At 57.1% G+C, this 19,068-nt stretch overlaps 1 protein-coding gene across 1 annotated transcript in view; it reads left to right on the top strand.

Annotated features, from left to right (window-relative positions):
* Window positions 1-19,068, top strand: part of ASB18 (ankyrin repeat and SOCS box containing 18) — a 41,102-nt gene that overhangs the window by 6,251 nt on the left and 15,783 nt on the right. Inside the window, exons 2-3 of the mRNA XM_037069235.1 lie at window positions 8,786-8,920; window positions 11,941-12,208. Of these exons, the coding sequence (XP_036925130.1) occupies window positions 8,786-8,920; window positions 11,941-12,208 (403 nt within the window). The remainder of the gene's footprint in view (window positions 1-8,785; window positions 8,921-11,940; window positions 12,209-19,068) is intronic.

Consider the following 19,068-nt stretch of genomic DNA (forward strand, 5'->3'; position numbering starts at 1 on the left):
TGGAAGCAGAGGAGACGTGAGAAGGAGGAGCTGAGTGTGTGCCTGGCTGCTTTACTGACTGTGGCTGAGGAGCCGCCCTGGTGGGGGAGGTGTGCAGAGAGAGGGACGCGACAGCAGTGTGGTCCCTGCAGGTCCGAGTACCTCCTTCTCACAGACCTGCGGTGGGCCCCAGGGCCTGCTGAGAAGGCAGAGGAAGGCCCGGGGGCCAGCTGCCTGTTTTTATAAATGAAGTTTTATGGGAACACAGCCTATGCTTTTTCATTTGCTTATCTCCTGTGGCTGCTTTTATGCTATAATGACAGGAGTCATTGCCACCACGACCATCCGACCAGCAAACCTAAAAGGTGTACTGTCTGGCATGGCACAGAAAGAGTGGCCACCGGTCACTAGGGCACACTTCAAATTTTAAAGCTAGCCACCCCGCCCCTCTCTCTCCCAGCACCCGTCACCACCACCACCTCACGCCCCCACGCCAGTGGCTCCGGCGAGACCAACAGCACCCGACGAGGCAGGGGTGGGAACAGGTGCTGTCTGACAGGTGTACCCTGGGGAAAGGGACAGGGAGGATTCGGGAACACGGGCAGTGACGTTCCTGCTAACACAATGTCCCCACGTGTGATTTCTGGACTCGTAATCATATGTCTTTTTTCCACTTTATTTTATCTTGTAATTCATCGCAACTGTATTTTGCAAAAGAATCAGCCTGTGACAATGTGGGGCTTGAAAAGAAATCTCCCTCACCTCAGGGAGCTGAGAAGCTGGGCTCCAAGCCCCACCTCAGTGACACCATTGAGCTCTTTGCCGCCCCCGGCCCTGGGGCAGGCTGTCTCCCTGCTCTCCCGGCATCCTCACCTGCTCTGTCCTCTCGGGCAGAACTGTTCATTTCTTTCTTTTTTAATCCTCACCCAAGGATACATTCACTGGTTTTAGAGAGAGAGGAAGGGAGAGAGACGGAAACATCGATGTGAGAGAGGAACACAGACTGGCCGCCTCCCACACGTGCCCCGACTGGGAAACCAACTGGCAACCCACATATGTGCCTGGACCAGGGACTGACCCCGCAACCCTTTGGGGTGCAGGACAAAGCTCCAGCCAGCGGAGCCACCTGGCCAGGGATAACTCTTCTTAAGGCAAGGGTTTCCACCCCATCCACCTGGCTTCTGCATGGGAGAGACGCCCTGTGCATGCTCGCTCATTAGGGAGCGTTTCTGCCCAGTGTAGAAGCTCACCCTGCCCCGTGCAAACCAGGGCGGCCTCAGTGTCGCCCACTCTTCCAAAACTTGATTTAAAAAAAAAGTCACAATCTTAGGCAAAGATCTCTTGTTATTTTAATTTGCATTTTCAATTAGTAAAATTGGAAATTGTGCATGTTTAGTAGCCATTTATACTTCTTATAATGTGCGTTTCCTATCTTTCTGCTAGAAGTTCAAAGTTTTTGTATTTTGCCAACAGAAAAATAAAGAATGAACTGAGAATCACCAGAGGACACCGGCCTCACTTTGCGCCCCCACCCTGCCCCGCCCCGCCGAGCCCCGGAGCGGCCACCGGACCCCACCAGGGACCGCCCCGCCCTTAGCCTTAGGATCCGCAAACCTCGAACTTCCCGGAGGGGCGGAGCGGGCAGGCCAATCCAACCTCGAGAGAGTATCGGGCTCCCGGTGTGAGATCCATGAAACACAATCAGTCTGAACGTGCAATTTGTCTCAAGAGCGGGGAGCTGCAATTTTATCATGTAATTAAATCCCCACGACAGTTGTAGGGAAACTCCGTCACCTTTACCAGGGAAAGCGTCAACGTCGTGCTTTCCAGCGCGTTCCCCAGAGCCGGTAAATGTCCTCCTCCCAGGGCCGCCTCCTGGTGGCCGGTGCGCTGGGGTCGGCTGGCGGGGTGGGGGCGGGGCTCCGGCTCTGTCCCCCTGGGCCTCGGCGCCTCTGCAGGCTCAGCGGCACCTCGGTCCCTGGGCTTCCCAGAACAGCGCCCCCTGGCCCCCGGGTCGGAAGCAGCCCTTGACCTTCGGGTAAGATGCCGTTCACGACCAGACGTGACTTTGTTGTTCTGCAAGAAAATAAGTCGGCGAAAACAAGTTTGTTTTTTCCTCCCGGCCCGTCTTCTTCCACACAGTGGAAATGAGATTTCTTAATAATGTGAAATCGCCGCCGACGATGTAAGTCGTCGTTAACAAGGGCACTTGATCTGAGGAGGTCGAGTGTCCCAGTGCTGGGTGAAATGAGGTGTGCCCCACGAGCGCTGTTTTTCACCGGCTTTGACATCAGTGCCTGTGCGCAACGAACGCAGGTGATGGGGGGGGGGTGTCCTGAAGCTCTTACAGGCAGAGCCTTAGACACCTGCCCAGCTCGCTATTTTCTTTTTAAATTAAAAAAGCTGGAGGGAGCAGGGATGAAGGAGGAGCAGCCATTAGAAATCAGATGGGGAGAGTGAGACTTGAAAACGGTGTGGGAGACCGGGGGCTAGTGTGCCGGGGGCTAGTCATGGGAGAATGCCAGGGTCCGATGGGACAGCGGCCTGGCCATTCACAGAACCGTGCGACTGACCAGCGTAACGACATACCTCGCATCCTGGAGGAAGTGCGCGGAAGCGCACCATGTCCGCAGGGGAATGGCTTCCAGCCCTGGCTTGTCCGTCCACTTGGACATTTGACCCCAGAAGGAAACCGCACGTTTGCTGCATAGCCTGCCTAGGAAAGGGCCCCCGCGTTCGCCCTCCCCCAGGAACACAGGGGCACGGCCAGCGGGCCGCAGTCTGTAGCTCATCAGGTCCAGGAAGGTGACCCACGTGCAGAAGCAGCCTGGCCCCGCCCCCTGTCCGGTGGGCGGGGCCGCCCACAGACACCTGATGCGCCTGGCGTTGGTGGGGGGGGGGGCGGGGGATGGCCGGCCACACAGAGATCTCCCGGCATGGGAAGAAGATGAAGACCGACGTGACCGTTCGTGGGAGGCCACGGATTCCAGACACAGGCATTTCCTGGAGAGGAGCAAGGAGCCACTGAGCAACAAAACGAGGTCGTGTGGGAAATTTCCAGGTGGATTTTGCCCCCTTCATCTCATTTGCTCCAGATGCAAAAGCTGGTAGCCACCTGCACCCCAAGGCTTGGCGTGGGGGACCAGTTTTTATGTCTTTCACAGACAAATGCTATGCTTCTAATTTAAGACCCCAAAATATTCTTTACCAAATCTCATTTGAACACCCCGGACTACCTGGCTACTTATTAGAGAGGGTTAGCTTGTTCACCGGGTCAGCCGGGTAAAAGCCGGCTGCCCTGTGTTGCTTGGATCTTTGCCTTCCAAGTTCACTCCCCACTCTGCAGCGAGAGGCCACAGAAACGACATTTCTTTGGTGCACTGCATGGCCCACTAAACAAAGGGGGTCCCTCCCTCCAATACACACCATTTGAGAGTGCGTCTGAAGAACTAAAAGCATGAAACATACTGAGTTACAGAAAATTATATTCGCCAGAATCCCCCTCTTTCAAGAAAGGTGCTGTGTTTGTTCAGAAGTCCCTTGCCCAGCTCCCCGGAGTGGAAGGGGAAGCTGGCAGGAACCGAGAATGGGAGGAACCACGTGGCCCGTGCGGAGCCACACTGACAGCAAGAAGGGGAAGTTTTCAGTGGTTGCACCAGAGAGCGAGCAGGGATGGCGTGGGTGGGACAGGGCCATGCAGACTAGGGTAGACCCCCTCCCATCTTCAGCAGAGTTGCCAGACTCACTCGTGGGTGGTGTTCATGGGCTGGGAAGCAGACTAGCCAACCAAGAAAAATCAAACGGGCTAACTGTGCCCCACGTGGGGCGGGGCAGAGCACGCACTGTTGGGGCAGATGTAGGGGTCAAGGGGGACTCGGGGAAGCAAAGCATGGGGTTCCCCAAAGCCAAGGTCCTGGAGAGTAAGGGTCTTAACCCGACACCGGTGAGCACACAGGTGTGCTTTGAACATTTTAAAATGAAGTCAAATAATTTGCTGCATTTCTGCCACCTAAACACATCCAGAGCCCAGCTAACCTCTCTGGGCTGCAAGACAAGAAAAAGAAACCTCAGGTGCAGAGACAGGGCAGCCAGCAGCAGGCGGCAGCTTCAGCCCCGTGTCCCAAGGGCCACGGGCTCTCACGTGCCTGGGGTTTCGCGCTGGTCTGGGGCAGTGCTGGAATCACTGAGAGCCTCTTGAGAACCTCTGGGATCTTGACTGTGTCCTGCTCCACGCCACCCACTAACGAGATCCCCACCCTGTCACCCATTCCCTGGGATCATCGATGACGTGTTGTCTACAGCATCGGCCTGAAGACAGTCTGCACAACCCGGGCCGTGTGCCGGAGCTCTCGGGGTTCGGACAGTGCGGAGGCTCGGGCTGCACCCCGGACCCACCTCACCATGTTCTCTCGGGGTGGGGGGGCAGGGAGCCAGCACTTTTGAAGCCCCCCCCCAGGTGATGCCATGTTACAGCCAAGGTTTGAAACACGGCTCTCCAAGTCCCACAGGTATATTATTTCTCCAGTGTGGGCTTTTTAGCAAGAATTTCCTGAAGAAAGACCTATGTTTTTCCCGTCTTCACTAAACAGTTTTCACGGGACCTTCCATTGCAGGTGAAAATATGCCTGCGGATGCCTCCATCCCGTCTGCCTATTTATGAGGAACCACGTACGAGAGAAGGTTCTCTCAGTCCACCCGGCTTGTTCCTAGGGACTCACGGAGCTCTGAGTGTCCACTCCCTTTCCTAAATACTTTTCATAATCCACTTTTTCCTTCTTTTTTATAACCCACTTGGGGATCTTGCCCAGGACTGATGCTCATTTAAACTTGGGGGAATTGAGTTCTTTTCCTAATTGAAAATGAAACCTCTAGTCTTCTGGTCCTTCTCCTGTTTGATCACGATTTCTCAAAGACTTTAACAATGGCTCAGCATCTTCATACAGAAATGCACTCTTGGAAGAAGTGGCGTTTTCACGTGGACTGAGGCAGGCAGAGAGAATGAGGTTGGAGTCGCTCCGTGAAGGTGAGGCATCTGAGTCCTGACTGCACTCAGAAGGGTGCGGAGGACAAAAGCGAGGGGGGAATGGCTCGACCCGAGCAAGGTGAGGGGGGCAGGGTGGGTGTGCGGTGGTCAGGGGGCCCAACGAAGAGCGCTGGGGAGGGGCCGGTGCGGTTTACCGAAACTAAGCGGCCTCGTTCGACTGGTGGGAAGGAAGACGAAAGCACTCCAGTCGGGGTGCTCTGGTCAGCGTCTCGCCCTGTGTGATCCTTGAGGGCAGGATCATTGTGCTTCTTGTCTCAGGACCCTACAAACACGCCTCACCACATAATAGTCCATAAACGCTTATTGAACAAACAGATGAACGAGTGGATTGGTTTTCGGGTATTTGTGGGGCAGGGTTGTCACTGTTTGGTTTTTAGTTTGTTTTGTTTTTTAACACGACAGTCATGCATGTAGCTTTGGTTGCTCTTAAACATAACAGGACACCTCCCTGGCCAGTGTGGCTCAGTTGGTTGGAGCATCACTCCATACATAAACTGAAAGGTCACGGGTCCAATTCCCAGTCAAGGCACGTGGATTCGATTCCAGGTTGGGGCATGTGCGAGAGGCAACCGATCGATGTTTCTCACGTCCATGTTTCTCTCCCTCTCTCTCCCCCTCCCTCCCCCTTTCTCTAAAATCAATAAACATGTCCTCAGGTGAGGCTTAAAAAACAAAGAATGCCTTTACCACGCTCCTGAAGTGACCCGCATGTCCCACATGTGGGACCAACGCTGTCTGGCACTCGCTATTTTTAAAGCTTTTACAAAGAACCGAGTCTTCCCTACTTCTACTTGCTGCCCACCGAGGTCAAGCTTGGAAACTTAGGGCGCTGCTGACCAATGCAATGCTTGGAAAGCTAAACTTAGCAACGAACGCAGGTGGAATGGCTCTGGTTTCTGGACTGTGCCCTGTGTCCCACCCCTTTTAAAAATAGCTGGGTCAGGCACAGCTGTGTGTGGACCGGTGCTTCAGGAACATGCCTACTAACAGTCTGGGACAGACCCCACAGCAGAAAGGTGACGCTCAGAGACACCACACACCCGCAGAACGAGTCCTGCTCCCAGAGAGAGTGGAGCACATGCAGAGTGTGGCGGTGAAGGAAAGAGCAGGGGACCTCGCCGCTGGGGCCATCGACCACAAGCGACCTCCGGGGTGTTTCTGTCCCTCGCTTTCCGCCCGCACCTGCCTCTTACGCAGGAAGAACGTGTCTGCTCCCCGCAGGCAGGGCCCGCAGGTGCCTCACCGCCCTGTTGTCCGCCACACCCAGCAACGTGTCAGGCACAGAGTGGCCTTTGGAAAATCCCCTCCCATTCCTGCTGGTGTCGCTGATTCTGTCCTCGCTGCTGCCACGGAGACAAGGGGGTAAACCTGAAAACCCGTGACATGAGGATTCAGGGAGCGCTTGTGGGGCGAAGAGCAGGCAAGGCCCCTTCCCACGTCAAGAGAGTGGGCCGTACAAGGAGACCGGACGAAGCCCCACCCCCAACCCCGGAGCCCCTGCCCTTGGCTGAACCTCAGGGCTCTGCCCTGTGGGAAGGAGGCAGCAGGCGACAAAGAATAAGAGGCAGAACCAGCGAGGAAGCGACAAGCAATCAAGCACACTTCACAGAGTCGGGTCTGGTTGTTCTTCCAACCATCTGCACGAGGACTTGCCTGCTGTGTGCGGGGCACAGTGCCGGGCACCCGGGACCCTGTGGCGCCGAGGACGCAGAGGCTCGTGGTCAAGGGGAGGCACGGACAAGCAACCAGCAGGAGCCAGCCCCACTCTGGGGGCCACGGACAGGGAGTGACTGTGAGGACAGACATCGGGACGAGCCGCAGAGGGGAAGGGAGGCTAAGCTGAGTGAGTGGAGAGTGAGTGGCCCAGCCCAGTGGCCAGTGGAAAACGAGACCAGGCGGAGGGGACAGCATTCGCAGACCCCTTTGTAAGGTGCCCCACGCTCAAAATCATTTCTCTCTGCAAGTCTGGCCTGTGGCGGGGAAAGCACATCTTAGTAAGTTATCAGTGCACCAAAGTCCCCTTCACCCTTTCCCCCTTCTCAGGAAGGGCAAGGGTACTCTGCTGGGCACCTGATTTGTTGCAGAAAGTCTCAGTGGCAGAGGCCAGGTGATTGCTCCTGGTAGAGCAGGGCTGTCAGACTCATTGTCACCAGGGGCCACATCAGCCTCGAGGTGGCCTTCGAAGGCCCAAGTGCAATTCTAGGACTGCATACATGTAAGTGCTCCTTAACCAGGGGCAAGGAGCCCGGCACTGCCGCTGGGTAGAAACACAGTTCCGGGCCGGATAAAACAAGGTGCAGGGCCGGATTCGGCCCACGGGCCTTGTATTCGCCACTTGTGACATAGAGGGCCTGACACAGGGCACGGAGCCTTAGAGAGAAGAGGGGCCAGTCACGGGCGGCTTTGGACACGGAGGGGCTTGAGAGACAAGGGCACGGAAAAAGAGGGAGCTGAAGAAGCGCGGCTGTGACGAAGGGGGCACCGCCCACGAGCCCTACTCCTGGACTCGGGGCCTTTTCCTGCGTCTCCCTGTTGTTTGTTTGATTTCAACACCACAGAGCAACAGGGTCCCAAGGGCCCCGTCTGAGGCTGGCGCTGATGGGCAGTGGCTACTGTCCTTCACACCTCCACTGGAGTCCCTGTCCCTCTCCTGGGCCTGTGTCCCACGCCAGCTTCTGGTCACATGCTTTTTTATTGTAACTCACATGGACACGGCAAAGGATCGCATAGCCCAGCTCACTGGCCCCTTCCAGTTCCCTAGTAGGAGAAAAACAAGAATCGCAACAAGGATAGAAGAATCGTGTGTTGTCTGTAACATGAGAAAAAGCAGCCTTACCAATTTTTAGACTACAAAATAAAGCCCTCTACTAACTAAACTGGAGCGAGTGAATCGTCAATGCAGGCTTCTTACCACTTTTTTTATTGTGGCATTTCTCATCTTCGACAAGGCAAGTGTATCTGGGGATCGGTTCTCAGTAACTGGAATCCACAGACACCACGAGCCCCAGAGGATGCCCTGGCAAATCCCTAGCCTGCCCTGTGGGACCTCCGTCCCCCTGGAAACCCTCGTGCAGAGCGTCACTCGTGGCCTCCAGCTGGGCCTCTCTCAAGCGTCCTCAGAGCTGACGCAGTCCTCAGGCTGCATGTCCACTCACCGTGGTCACAGCAGCAAAGAAAGTAAAGAGACAAAACCTAGAAGACACCCCGCCAAGCAGGAGAGAGAGGGCCGCCCCCTTCGGGTGTCTGCCCCTGTGCAGAGAACCCTCCGGAGACACACAGGTGTGTCTGTCCTCGGAGTTCGCACCTACACAGCCCTGGGCAAAAGCAGGCTCCCTGTTGGGAGCAGGCGAAACAGTTCGTGCTTGTGTGTTTATTCCTTTTTGTGTTGTCTATGTTATTTGTCTCCTTACAGCTGTGGACGCCCTTGCACACCCTGCACAATCACGAGGGGGTGGCCGAGCACTTTGGCATCTCTGCAGTCACCTGACACTGGTCATACCCAGTAACCATTATCACCCTGGAGCCCACAGCGTTTATAAATACAGCGGCCCCGAGCCCGAGCTGGATGACAATGGAGTCATGACAGTGGAAATAGCTCACCCTCTGTGAGACATCTGTCCCCTCCTGAAGAACCCTGCCAGGTCAGCGGCACTGCCATGGAGCGGTGGCCAGAGCCGGTTAGAGAGAAGCTGCAGATCTCGGGGAGGATGGACAAAGGGCCTCACGCAGCAGACGAGTCCCTGATAGGCGAGCTGCATGCAGCCCTGCTCGCGGGCGACCTGCGCCGTCTGGCCCCCCTCACCGACCGGCTCTTCCTGGGTGCCGACATGGTGCTGGAGCTCAGGAAGGAGGAGATGGAGTGGCAGGGGAGCGGGCCGGCCACGTTTGGCCTGTCAGGTAGCCCTGCGCCTTGAGAGCCGCGTGACTGGTGCCCCGCAGAGCTGCTAACACTCCTGTGAACACAGAGCCCCTCGGGGGCAGGCCGCTGTCTAGGGGGCCGCATCTAACACTCGAGAGCGAAGGGGGCTACAACGGGCATCGGGTGGGCAGGCGTGTTAAGGCAAAGGTGTTAGGTGACAGGATGTGAGAGGCCCCAGTGGAAAAGGCTGAGGTGTTGGTGAGAAGCGCCTGCCTAACGCTGGCTGGGCACCTCTCAGCCAGTGCTGGGAGATGGAGGAGGAGCGCCCCTCCTCCAGGGGCGTGGGGCCCGCCCCTGGCGGTCCTTCTGTAAATCGTGAACAGCAGGGTGCTGGGTCACAGCCAGGCCAACGGGGGGCGAGCTCCCAGCCCCTGCTCCTGGGAGGGAGGGGAGCAGGAGCGAAGGAACCAGAGGGCCCCGCATGTGTGCCTCGGCCCTCTTGCTGCCTGACTGGCCGGGCCTGTGGGGAGGCGGATGCGCTCCTGTTGGGCCATGCCACCTCCTGGCCCAGGGCGTCCCGGAGCTGTCCAGGGCCTCCCCTCCTTCCCTCGGTCCAGACAGGGGCACATATTCCCCCAGGGCTCAGCGGCAGGTCAATCAAGGATGCCAACCCTCGGACATTTGATTTATGTTTATTTTTTAAGTCATGCCGCCCAGCCCTGAACTCGTGCGTGCTCAAATGTCTCAATTTCAAATACGTATTAAGGTTCCCGTGCCCTGAGCCCACCCCTCCTTCCTTTTCCCTCCTTCCTCTTTCCACCCCGAGGGGTAGCTGTTTCACTACCGTGCACCTGTGTGACGGGACGCCAGCGGGGGAGAAGGAGCTGTCCGCGGGGAGGGGGCAGCCTCATGCAGGCTGGGAAGATGGAGCCGGCCATGGGCCCACGCTCAAGGCTGCTGGATTCCCGCCCTCCCTGCTCAGCCACCTGTCTTCCCCCGAGGCTGGCCCAGCAGCACACATGACCACATGTGATGACCTCCTGGTGGCCAACTCCAGGGGGCCGGGGGCCACCAAGCAGGGCTGCAGTGGCTGGCCCCCTGGCCCAGCATCCCTGGTGGACTGCTGGCCGCACTCAGCTTGAGCCCAGGGAGAGCGCTGGCGTGGAGGAGCGGGCGTTCAGCAGGGCGTGCCCTGTGGGAGAAGCCCACCTCCGTGATTCAGGCTTCCTGATCCTGAGAACTGCCTCAGAACCTGGGTTCTCTGGAAGGCTGGACACTCGGCGCGATCTCCTAGGGCAGGAGGGTCAAACTCATTGTCTCCAGGGGCCACATCAGCCTCGTGGTTGCCTTCAAAGGGCCGAAAGTAATGTTACGACTGTATAGGTGTAACTACTCCTTAACTAGGGGGAAGGAACTCGGTGCTGCCGCCAGGCAGAAACGAGGTGCTGGGCGGGATAAAACAAGGTGGAGGCCTGGATTCGGCCTGCAGGCCTGGTGTTTGCCGTCTGTGTCCTAGGGTGGGGACAAGCAAGCTGTCCCTAATCTAGGCCTGAGGTACGTGCCCACCACGGCTCCACCCTGTCACAGGAAGGCTTGGGAACTAGGGCAGGGGACCAGCTGCCAGCGGTGTGAGTCAGGCTGGGGACTCGGCATTCCCTAGAGAATGGGTTGCCCCTTTCCTCGTCCCCCAGTAAGTAGGGTTCTGTTGCAGAAAAATGAGTAGAATCGAGAACCAGAAGCCGGCCCTGCGGGAATGTAGGTCATTGTTATCATCAGGAATCAGCTCCGTCCTCCCGGCTGCAAATCAGGCACCCTCCTCCCTGGGAACGCAGGCCAAAGCCGGGCAGGCCCCTGTCCCCTGGGCCTCTGGCCACCGTCGCCCACTGCCGGGACTGCAGGTCACCCACTCTGCCCCACGGAGCATGCAACAGCCCCCAGCCTGGGCCCTGGGGACACAGGCAGGCCGCAATCTGCAGGGAGGTGATAATGAGCGGCCTTTCAACACTGCGCAGCGTGGGTCCCAGCAAGGAGGTGGCCTGTGGGAAGGGTCTCCTCGGCAGCTCATTACAGACGCTGTATCGATTCTTCCATCGTTACCAGAAGGCAGCTGCCGTGTGAATTCCTGTCCCTTGAAGTGTATTCGCCAGGGACCGCGTCCCCCGTTTCCACGAGCGCTCGGGCCCGCTAACAACCTTCCACGGGCCTTTTGAAAGCCCGAAGTTTTCAGAGAAGGGAAACGTGTAGCACCTGCTCCATTCATCCTGCAAGAACAAGCAATCTACACACCCCCGCGCGCGCGCTCACAAAACCCTAAAAAGCGCAAAGAAACAAACGGGCGCTGGGCTGGACGTGGCCACCACATCAAAGCGCGCTTCTGACGCGCGGCCCCTTCCAAGGGGACTCGACTTTCTGCGTCCTCTTCTTGAGTGGTGTCGGCGCCGTGGGTCGGTCTGTTTTGTCCGTTGCCTTCTCCTCTTAATGATAAAGGATCTGTTTGGGGCCAGATGAGAGAGAGCTGGCTTCCAGAAAAATCTGCCGCCAACAGCTGACTCTCCTGCCTGGAGCTGCCCCCTGTTCAGAGCCTGGAAAATGTGAATTCCACACTAAGTCCTCCCGCTGCTCACCCTGCTTGGCCGGCTTTTGATGCCTTGAATGGCCCCCGAGATCCCAGTCACCCCACATTTGGCAAAGCCCTCTGCTTCTTGATAACACCCCCCCAATTCCCTCTGTCCCCGTCTCTGCCTCCTTCCCGGGGTCTCTGAGCTCTGTTCCCCGGGTGTTGGCGCCCGGTCTCCCCTCTTTCTACACCTCCCTTTGCCCTTGATAGCTCTCTGCCCCTCTCTCTCCCAGCTGCCCCCCAGACCCCGCCCCCTCCTCCGAGTGTCCACCAGGATCTCTCTGCTTTCCCTGTCCCAGCCCTCAGGGTCTTTGTCTATCTCCCTACATGCCCACCAAGTACCTGCTTTCAAGAGATGGTTTCACCCTGTTTCAGCCCTGGTGGACATCGCCCCACACTGGTGCCCTCTACTCACCTTACCTCCCCACCCCCCACCCCCAGGTCTCTGGACCCTGGAATACAAGCGTGAGCTCACCACACCCCTGTGCATCGCTGCAGCCCGAGGCCACGCGGCCTGCGTGGGCCACCTGCTTGGCCGGGGTGCCAACCCAGACACCAGCCCCGGTGGGCGTGGGCCCCTGCATGAGGCCTGCCTGGGGGGCCACACGGCCTGCGCAGAGCTGCTGCTGCGGCACCACGCGGACCCCGACCTGCTCAGCGCCGAGCGCCTGGCGCCCCTGCACCTCTGCCACACGGCTGCCTCTCTCGGGTAAGTGACGCTGCCGGGGCAGGCAGGCCACCCAACCCCGCCGGGCCACGGCTCCCGCAGCCAGCCACGCCCCTCCGCCCCAGGGACCCTGGAGCCTGCTGCAGCCCGGACAGGACCCCTGACCCCGGCCAGACCCCGGACCAGCCATCCACCTGGACCCTGCCATGGCCAGTGCTCTCCAGCTGGCCACGCCCCTCCCCGCCCCCAGGACCAGTGGTCCCCGCCCCCGGCCCAACCCCGCTCGGCCCTTCCCGGAGGTGTAATTAGCCTTGATTGCAAGCGCGGGAGGGCGGCGCCACACCGAGCTAATGAGCGGGCTGATCAGGCCCGCAGACGTGCGCTGAAGAGTGCGCTAAAAGGCCGCTGGCGGGGTTGGAGGCTGAAAAATTAGAGTTTTAAATGATAATTTTATGCAGAATAATTGTCACAGTGTGACATAAACGGCTGGCTGCTCGGGCGGGGCTTCCGAGTCCCACTAGGAAGCCGCGCGGGGCCCAGCCCTTTTCGGAGTTTTCGGGGCGCAGCAGTCCCAGCCCACCGCCTCCACGCGGGTGCTGCAGCCCGGGAGGTGGCGCCGCCGCCCTGTCCAACTGGCGTTCGTCCTCGCAGAATGTCTGTCCCCGTGGGGTCCAGTGGGCCCGGGAGAGGCTGTGGGGCCACGTGTCAACGCAGAGGATTTATGTCCCGCGTCTGGCTTGCAGTGTGTCATCCTGACATTTCTCTTACTCAAAACGTTCTGCTCCCTGCCCCTGGGGCTGTAATTTCCCGGCCTTCTATCTCTGGACGGAGAGTTGAATAAAATCACCGTATGAAGTGCAGGCAGGCGGGACTGCCGGGCTCCCCGGTGACCAAGGGGAGGCCCCACCTATGGTGTCACCTGAGTTCAGGGTGGGGACTGAGAGGCAGGCCGGCCACCAGGCGCGGGAGAGGGACCCCAGCAGCAGTGTTTCACCAGTGTAACCACAGGCAATACGCCGCCCGGGTTTGAAGTGCCGCGATCTGACGAATTTGGACCGACATCTACACACTCTGGAAACCATCCCTATAATCAAGAGCGTGAACTCACCATCGCCATCAAAAGGGTCCCTTACCCCACTGTTGCCTCCCCCACCCCCTCCTCGGTTATAGCACGATCTGCTTTGGGCGCCATAGTTTAGTCTGAATTGGCTGGAATCCAGTATAAATGGAACATGCTCTTCTTCATCCGGTTCCGCCCCCCCTCGTTATTTTGAGAGCCACCCCGTTACTGTGTGTGCCCAGAGCTCGCTGCCGGCCGCTGCTGCACGGGTGCATGGCTGTTCCTCCCTTTCCGTGTGGACAGGCTTCGGCTTGTTCCCAGCTTCCAGTCGTTGCTGTACAGCCGCGGTGGACACCTGTGCTCCAGGCTTCGTGTGGGTGCCTGCTTTCCTCTCACCCAGGTCTGGATGGCCAGGTCAAAGGGTGTGATGGAAAGATAATCTTTTGAGAAACTGCCACGCTGGTGTCCCCAGTGGCTGTGCCCTGGTGCGGGCCCACTGGCAATGCAGGAGGTCGGTTGCGTCGCATCCTTGTAACCGAAGGCAGGTCCCGCTGCCCACCGCTGAGAAAGCCAGGACTCGAGAGGCAGGTGCTGACGTAGAGGAAGGTGGTTCATTTTCAGGTGCCGGCCACCTGGAAGATGAGGACTCAGGTCTCAAAGCCCATCCCCCCTCTTAGAGGATGCAGAGGTGTTTATAAGGAGGAAGTGGGAACAGACAAATTTAGGGAGGGGGTTGCCAAGTTCTCCAGGTACAGATAAACACAGCCCATTCTGATAAGGACGGTCCGGTGCTCGCCATCCAGGTTTAGTAATCCCAGCTTCAGGTCATCCTTGCTCCATGGTCAAAGGTCAGCAAATTTCCAGGTGCTGGGATGCCTGAAGGTCGGGGTCTGTATCCTTTGACGTTAGTTCCCAGGATTCATCTACAAGCTACACATTAGTCAGAGTCCACACTTGCAGAAACAGTGTCAGAAGAATGGCGGGTGAGTTCCAACCCACTCTTGCCCCACCCTGACCATTTCCACCCTCACCGGGGCTTGGTCTGGCCACACTTTAACTGTAGATGGTCTGTAGGGGTGGAGTCTCCAGCTGCGTTTCCCTGGAGACGAGTGATGCTGAGCTTCTGTGTGCGGATTTACCTGCCATCCCTCTGTCCTCTTTCATGGTGTGCCTGTTCAAATCTGTGCCCATTTAAAAACGGGGCTGTTTGATTTATTCTTAAATTTGGAGATTTCTTTCTTAATTTTGGATACAAGTGCCCCCCAGACATGTAATTTGGAAATGTGATGTCTGGCCTCTGTGTTACAGCTTCTTCTCTCAACAAGGGTCTTTTGAAGCGCAGAAGTTCTTAACATTGCTGGCACCCAGCTTATCAATTCTTTTCTTTCAGGGACTACGTTGGGCTACTGTAGCTAGAAAACCCTTTGCCTAACCCAGGCCACAGAGATTTTCTCCTATCCTCTCCTCTATAAATTTAATTATTTTATATTTTACATTTATGTCTGGGAGCCGCTATGAGTTAATTTCTGAACATGGTGTGAGGTGTGGATTGAAGGTTTGTTTGGGGGTTTTTTGCACGTGGATTTCAGTTGGTCCTGCGCCATTTCTCAGACAGCCTCTCCCTTCTCCACTGAGCTGCCTTTGTGCCCGTGGTGAAGACCAGCCGACTGCACCTGTGGGCTCATTTCTGGGCCTTGCCGGGTGCACACGGGGGAAGTCCGGGGCTCGGTTCGGACCAGCCGTCCCTCACACAGAGAAGAGAAGATTGCCCGAAGGTGCCGGTTCCTCATGCTCCTTGTCCCACACACCACAAAGACGACCCCTAAACAACAGGGCGCAGTTGGTGACAAAAGGAGTTTTGGCAGCCCGTTGCTAAGCAGCCCGATCCTGGCTTCAGCAGAGCCTTGTCCTAGGTTTTATAGTCCGCAGCTGTGTTCCGAGTGGGCAAGGCAGGAAGTCTCCAACCTCAGGGGGAGGGGGGGCCCAGCAGGCGGTGACAAAGTGTGTCCCCCGAGAGCCTCCCCAGAGACATAGGGAGGCAAGTGGGCTGCGGCCTCAGAGCCGCCCCTCACTCGTCTTCCCTCTGCGGGGGCGGGGGGGTCACAGGGCATTCCACCCAGACCAGCAGTGGGTCAGGCTTTGTCCCGTGACCTCTGGGGACACCTGCGAAGTCACCAGGGCCCGTGGCGGAGACATCCCTCCCTGGTTCTGCCTCATGAGGAGTGAGTCTCTTTTGCCACCAGCACCACGTTGTGCTGACGGCCACGGCCTCGTGAGCAATCCTGGCCTCGCTCAGCTCACGGAACCGGGCCAACGTTAAGTCCTGAACTCAGACAAAGGTGCCGCAACTTTGTAAGAGGTTAACTGCACGGGAAGCGGGGTAAAGGGTATGTGGGAACTGTCCGAATTATCTCTGCAACTCCTCTGTACAACTAACCTAACTTAAAAAACAAAGTTTTAAAAAAGCAAGTTTGCTTCGTGCCTTGAGCTCCAACCGTGTTAGAAAAAGACGTCCGTTTGCCGGGGAATGAGAACGCAGCGCGCACCCAGGCACCAGCCCCGCGAACCCCGACAGCAGCCCCAGCGCAGGAGCACACGCCTGCATGGGGCGTCGCCACAGGGGCTGCGGTCCACACAGACCAGCAGCGCTACTCCGCTTCCGAATCCTGCGGCAGAGACCAACGTCCTCGCCGGCTGGCTTTGCAAAAACCGTACAGGTCCAGGGTGTTGTTACTAAGGACTTTGGAAAGGCGTCTGTGCTCAGCAAGACTCTGAAACGTCCCCTTCCTCCCCCTTCTCCTCCTCCTCCTCCTCCTCTTTCTTCTCTTCCTCGTCACTTTGTCTCCCGTGTCTAGGTCTCTATGTGAATCTTCCTGCCCATCGACCTAATCTGACGGTCCTGACTCATTTAAATCCTAGATATTGGGGGGAAGTTCCTGAAGTGCCAGATACGCCGGAAGTTCAGGCAGGATGGCGTGGCCGCCCACTCGGAACCCCTCCGCTCTCCGAGATTGCCGTGGGGAACGTGGCCCAATGCCCCACAATGCACCCGCAGCGCCGCAGCCCAGCGCCTCGAAGACTGAAAGCTGACAGATGTCAGGAAGGGCTGGAGGTTTTGACCAGCGCGTTTCAGCTTCAAGAGTCCCCTAAAGTCAGTTTCCAAGGAGGCCTGGCTTCACGTCGTAGGGACATCCTCACTTTGACAAGAAAGCGCTGCTTCCTCTGGAACCCTTTCATACCCAGATTTTAGGTCGTCCTTAATTTTTTTTTCACCTTTCAGTGGAGAGAGGGTCCTTGACCTCCACGCAGAGCCATTTCATTTTCTTATTCTTGATGACAGTGGTCCCCACGCCTCGCGGCCTGGTTCTGCCAAAGCCCTTTCAGTCGGCGAATCTCCGTGGGCGCACGACTTTCAAACCTTTGAGTGTCTGAGTTCCTGGGATTAAAAAAAAAATTGTCTGTGCTCCCTTCCAACCCGCAAAAAGGAACATCTGTGCTTTAATCTAGGGGCCTTTTGAAGAGGTTTTCCCCGAAAGAAAAGTTCAGGGAAAGTTACTCTCTTCGCGCCAGTAGCCTGCCTGCCAGCCTCGCCCTGCGCATTACCAGAGTGCTCGCTCGACCTTTTTTCAAATTCTGAGATGATTAAAATGAGAAAAGAATTAGTCGAGTGCCGATTCTTCCTCTCGGCTGAAGCTGTCTTGATTTAAGCAGAAGCGAGAAGGGCCCGCCTCCCCTGCAGACGCATTAGCATGAAGCTTGTGAGTTTACGTTTCTGCCCCAGCTGTGTCCCTTCAAGGGGGTGAAAAGTAAGTCACGAGCCAGCGCCGGGCCCGTGAGGGCGGCGAAGCATCTTGGGGGGGAAGATGACCGAGGGAGGAAGTCGTGGGGCAGTTCTTGCCCAGTTCGGACCTGGAGGCCCGGCACCTGCGGGGACAGAAAGCAAGGGTTGCCTTCCTGAGCAAGAAGGTCGAGGGGAGGCCGGAGCAACTGGGAATGACCGCTGAGAGCCCTCCCGCCCCAGGAGTCGCCCCTGGAATCGGGAAGCTGGCCTGCCCGAGGCGGCAGGCTCCCGGGGCTGGCAGGCACCCCGACACGCTGTCTGCTCTTCTGCCCCCCCGGGGAGTGCGCAGCTCTCTGTTGACACGGAGGGGAGAACGCAGGGTCGGGCTCAGTGGGAGCCCAAGGTCCCGCAGGGGCATCGAAGAACGCGGTGTGGGGGAGGGGCTGTCCCCTGGGGACTCGATGTCCCCATTTTGCTGTGTGTGATGCACACCCACGTTTTTAGCCTAAACTTTCAGGGAGAAATTTTCCATTTTAATTGTTCAATTCAGTTATTTATTTATTTATATTTAGAACTAAAACCGATGATCATATTCCAGGGTATTATTTTGCACAGGGCTATCATTATTGCTTTCTAGAGTTACACTTTTAATCCGTAAGCATAAATAAAATAATAAAAATATTTATATAGCTACAGAATTAGTACTACTCACGTGTAATGCACATTTTTATTTTTCCCTCAAAAATCTGGGCAAACAGCGTGCATTCTACACACCAAATACAGTACAGGGCTCTGCGTGTCCCTGAGCACCAGCGAGGGACCTATTTGCCAAGCTCCTCCCAGGGAGCCTGTATTATGTGCTTATGCCCAGTCTGCAGATGAGAAAACTGAGGCTCGAGGAGGGCCCATGTTTTGCCAGTGAGGTGGGACATGGAGGACAGGTCAGACCCAGGAGCAAAGGTCAAAGGTCATCAGAGAGCATGATGCTGAATGGTCACCTCTCCCTCGTCAACCTCATTGTTTTTCCAAAGCTGAGCGTGGTCAGACGGTAGCTCAGCCCACGCCTAACCCACACCGGCCTAACCCGCACCGTTCGAACACGGTCCGTCCCAGGCTCGTCCCCTTCCTGCCCCTTCCCAGCGTCCCGGGCAGATGGCTCAGCCTTCTGGTCACTTGCCGAGGCCTGTTCGAATCCCTGCCCTGCATGTCAGGAGTTAAAAGAAGTGACCCAGGTCCAGTCAAACCTTCAGCATCTGGGCGAGAGCCTGATCAGACAAACATCGAGAAGACAGACAAATGACCAGGAGCAAACGAAAGCATCCTCCGAGTTATCAGTTGTGGGAGCAGTGCCAGGTCCAACCACAGAGAAGCACCCACCAGTTCATGCCCGCCAAGGGGACCACGGCCTGAAAGAAAGACAACAGGCGAGCGCTGGGGAGAGTGCGGGGTGACCGGAGTGCCCCCCCCACATTGCTGTGGGGGACACAGGACAGCATGTTGCTCTGGAAAACGGTTAGACGGGTCCTTTTAACATTAAGGATACGCCTACCAGCGATTTCACCTTTTTACCCAAGAGAAAAGCGAACATACGCGCACAAGACTGATTCAAACATGTTCACAGTGGCTTTATTCATCAGAGCCAAAAAGGAAGTACCCAAGGTCCACCAACATCCACAGGAGAGGGAATTTCGAAACCGTGGCATCTCGGTACAATGAAACGCACTCAGACATAAAGATGACGGGTTACTCGTGCACGCAACAATTTGGATGAATGTCAGGTGTTACGTTGAACGAAAGAGGCCAGACACAAAACCTAGAAAGTTCTAGACAAGACAACACTAAACCACGGTGAGAAAACTCAGAATGGGCCACCCGTGCGGCAACGATGGGCTGGTGCAACCACGAGGGGACTTCCCAGAGAGACAGAAACACGCATGTGCTGTGTCTGGACTTGCTGCACAGGTGTGTCCCTCCGTAGAAATTCATGCCCGGGTCTGAGATTGGCCCGTCGAAGGTGCTTCACAAACGATGCCGGCGGGCGGGGGGGCGGGGGGGACAGCC

This window comes from Sturnira hondurensis, unplaced genomic scaffold (genome assembly GCF_014824575.4).
Source record: "Sturnira hondurensis isolate 20B ecotype Veracruz unplaced genomic scaffold, ASM1482457v3 Scaffold0018493, whole genome shotgun sequence".
Taxonomy (NCBI): Eukaryota; Metazoa; Chordata; class Mammalia; order Chiroptera; family Phyllostomidae; genus Sturnira; species Sturnira hondurensis.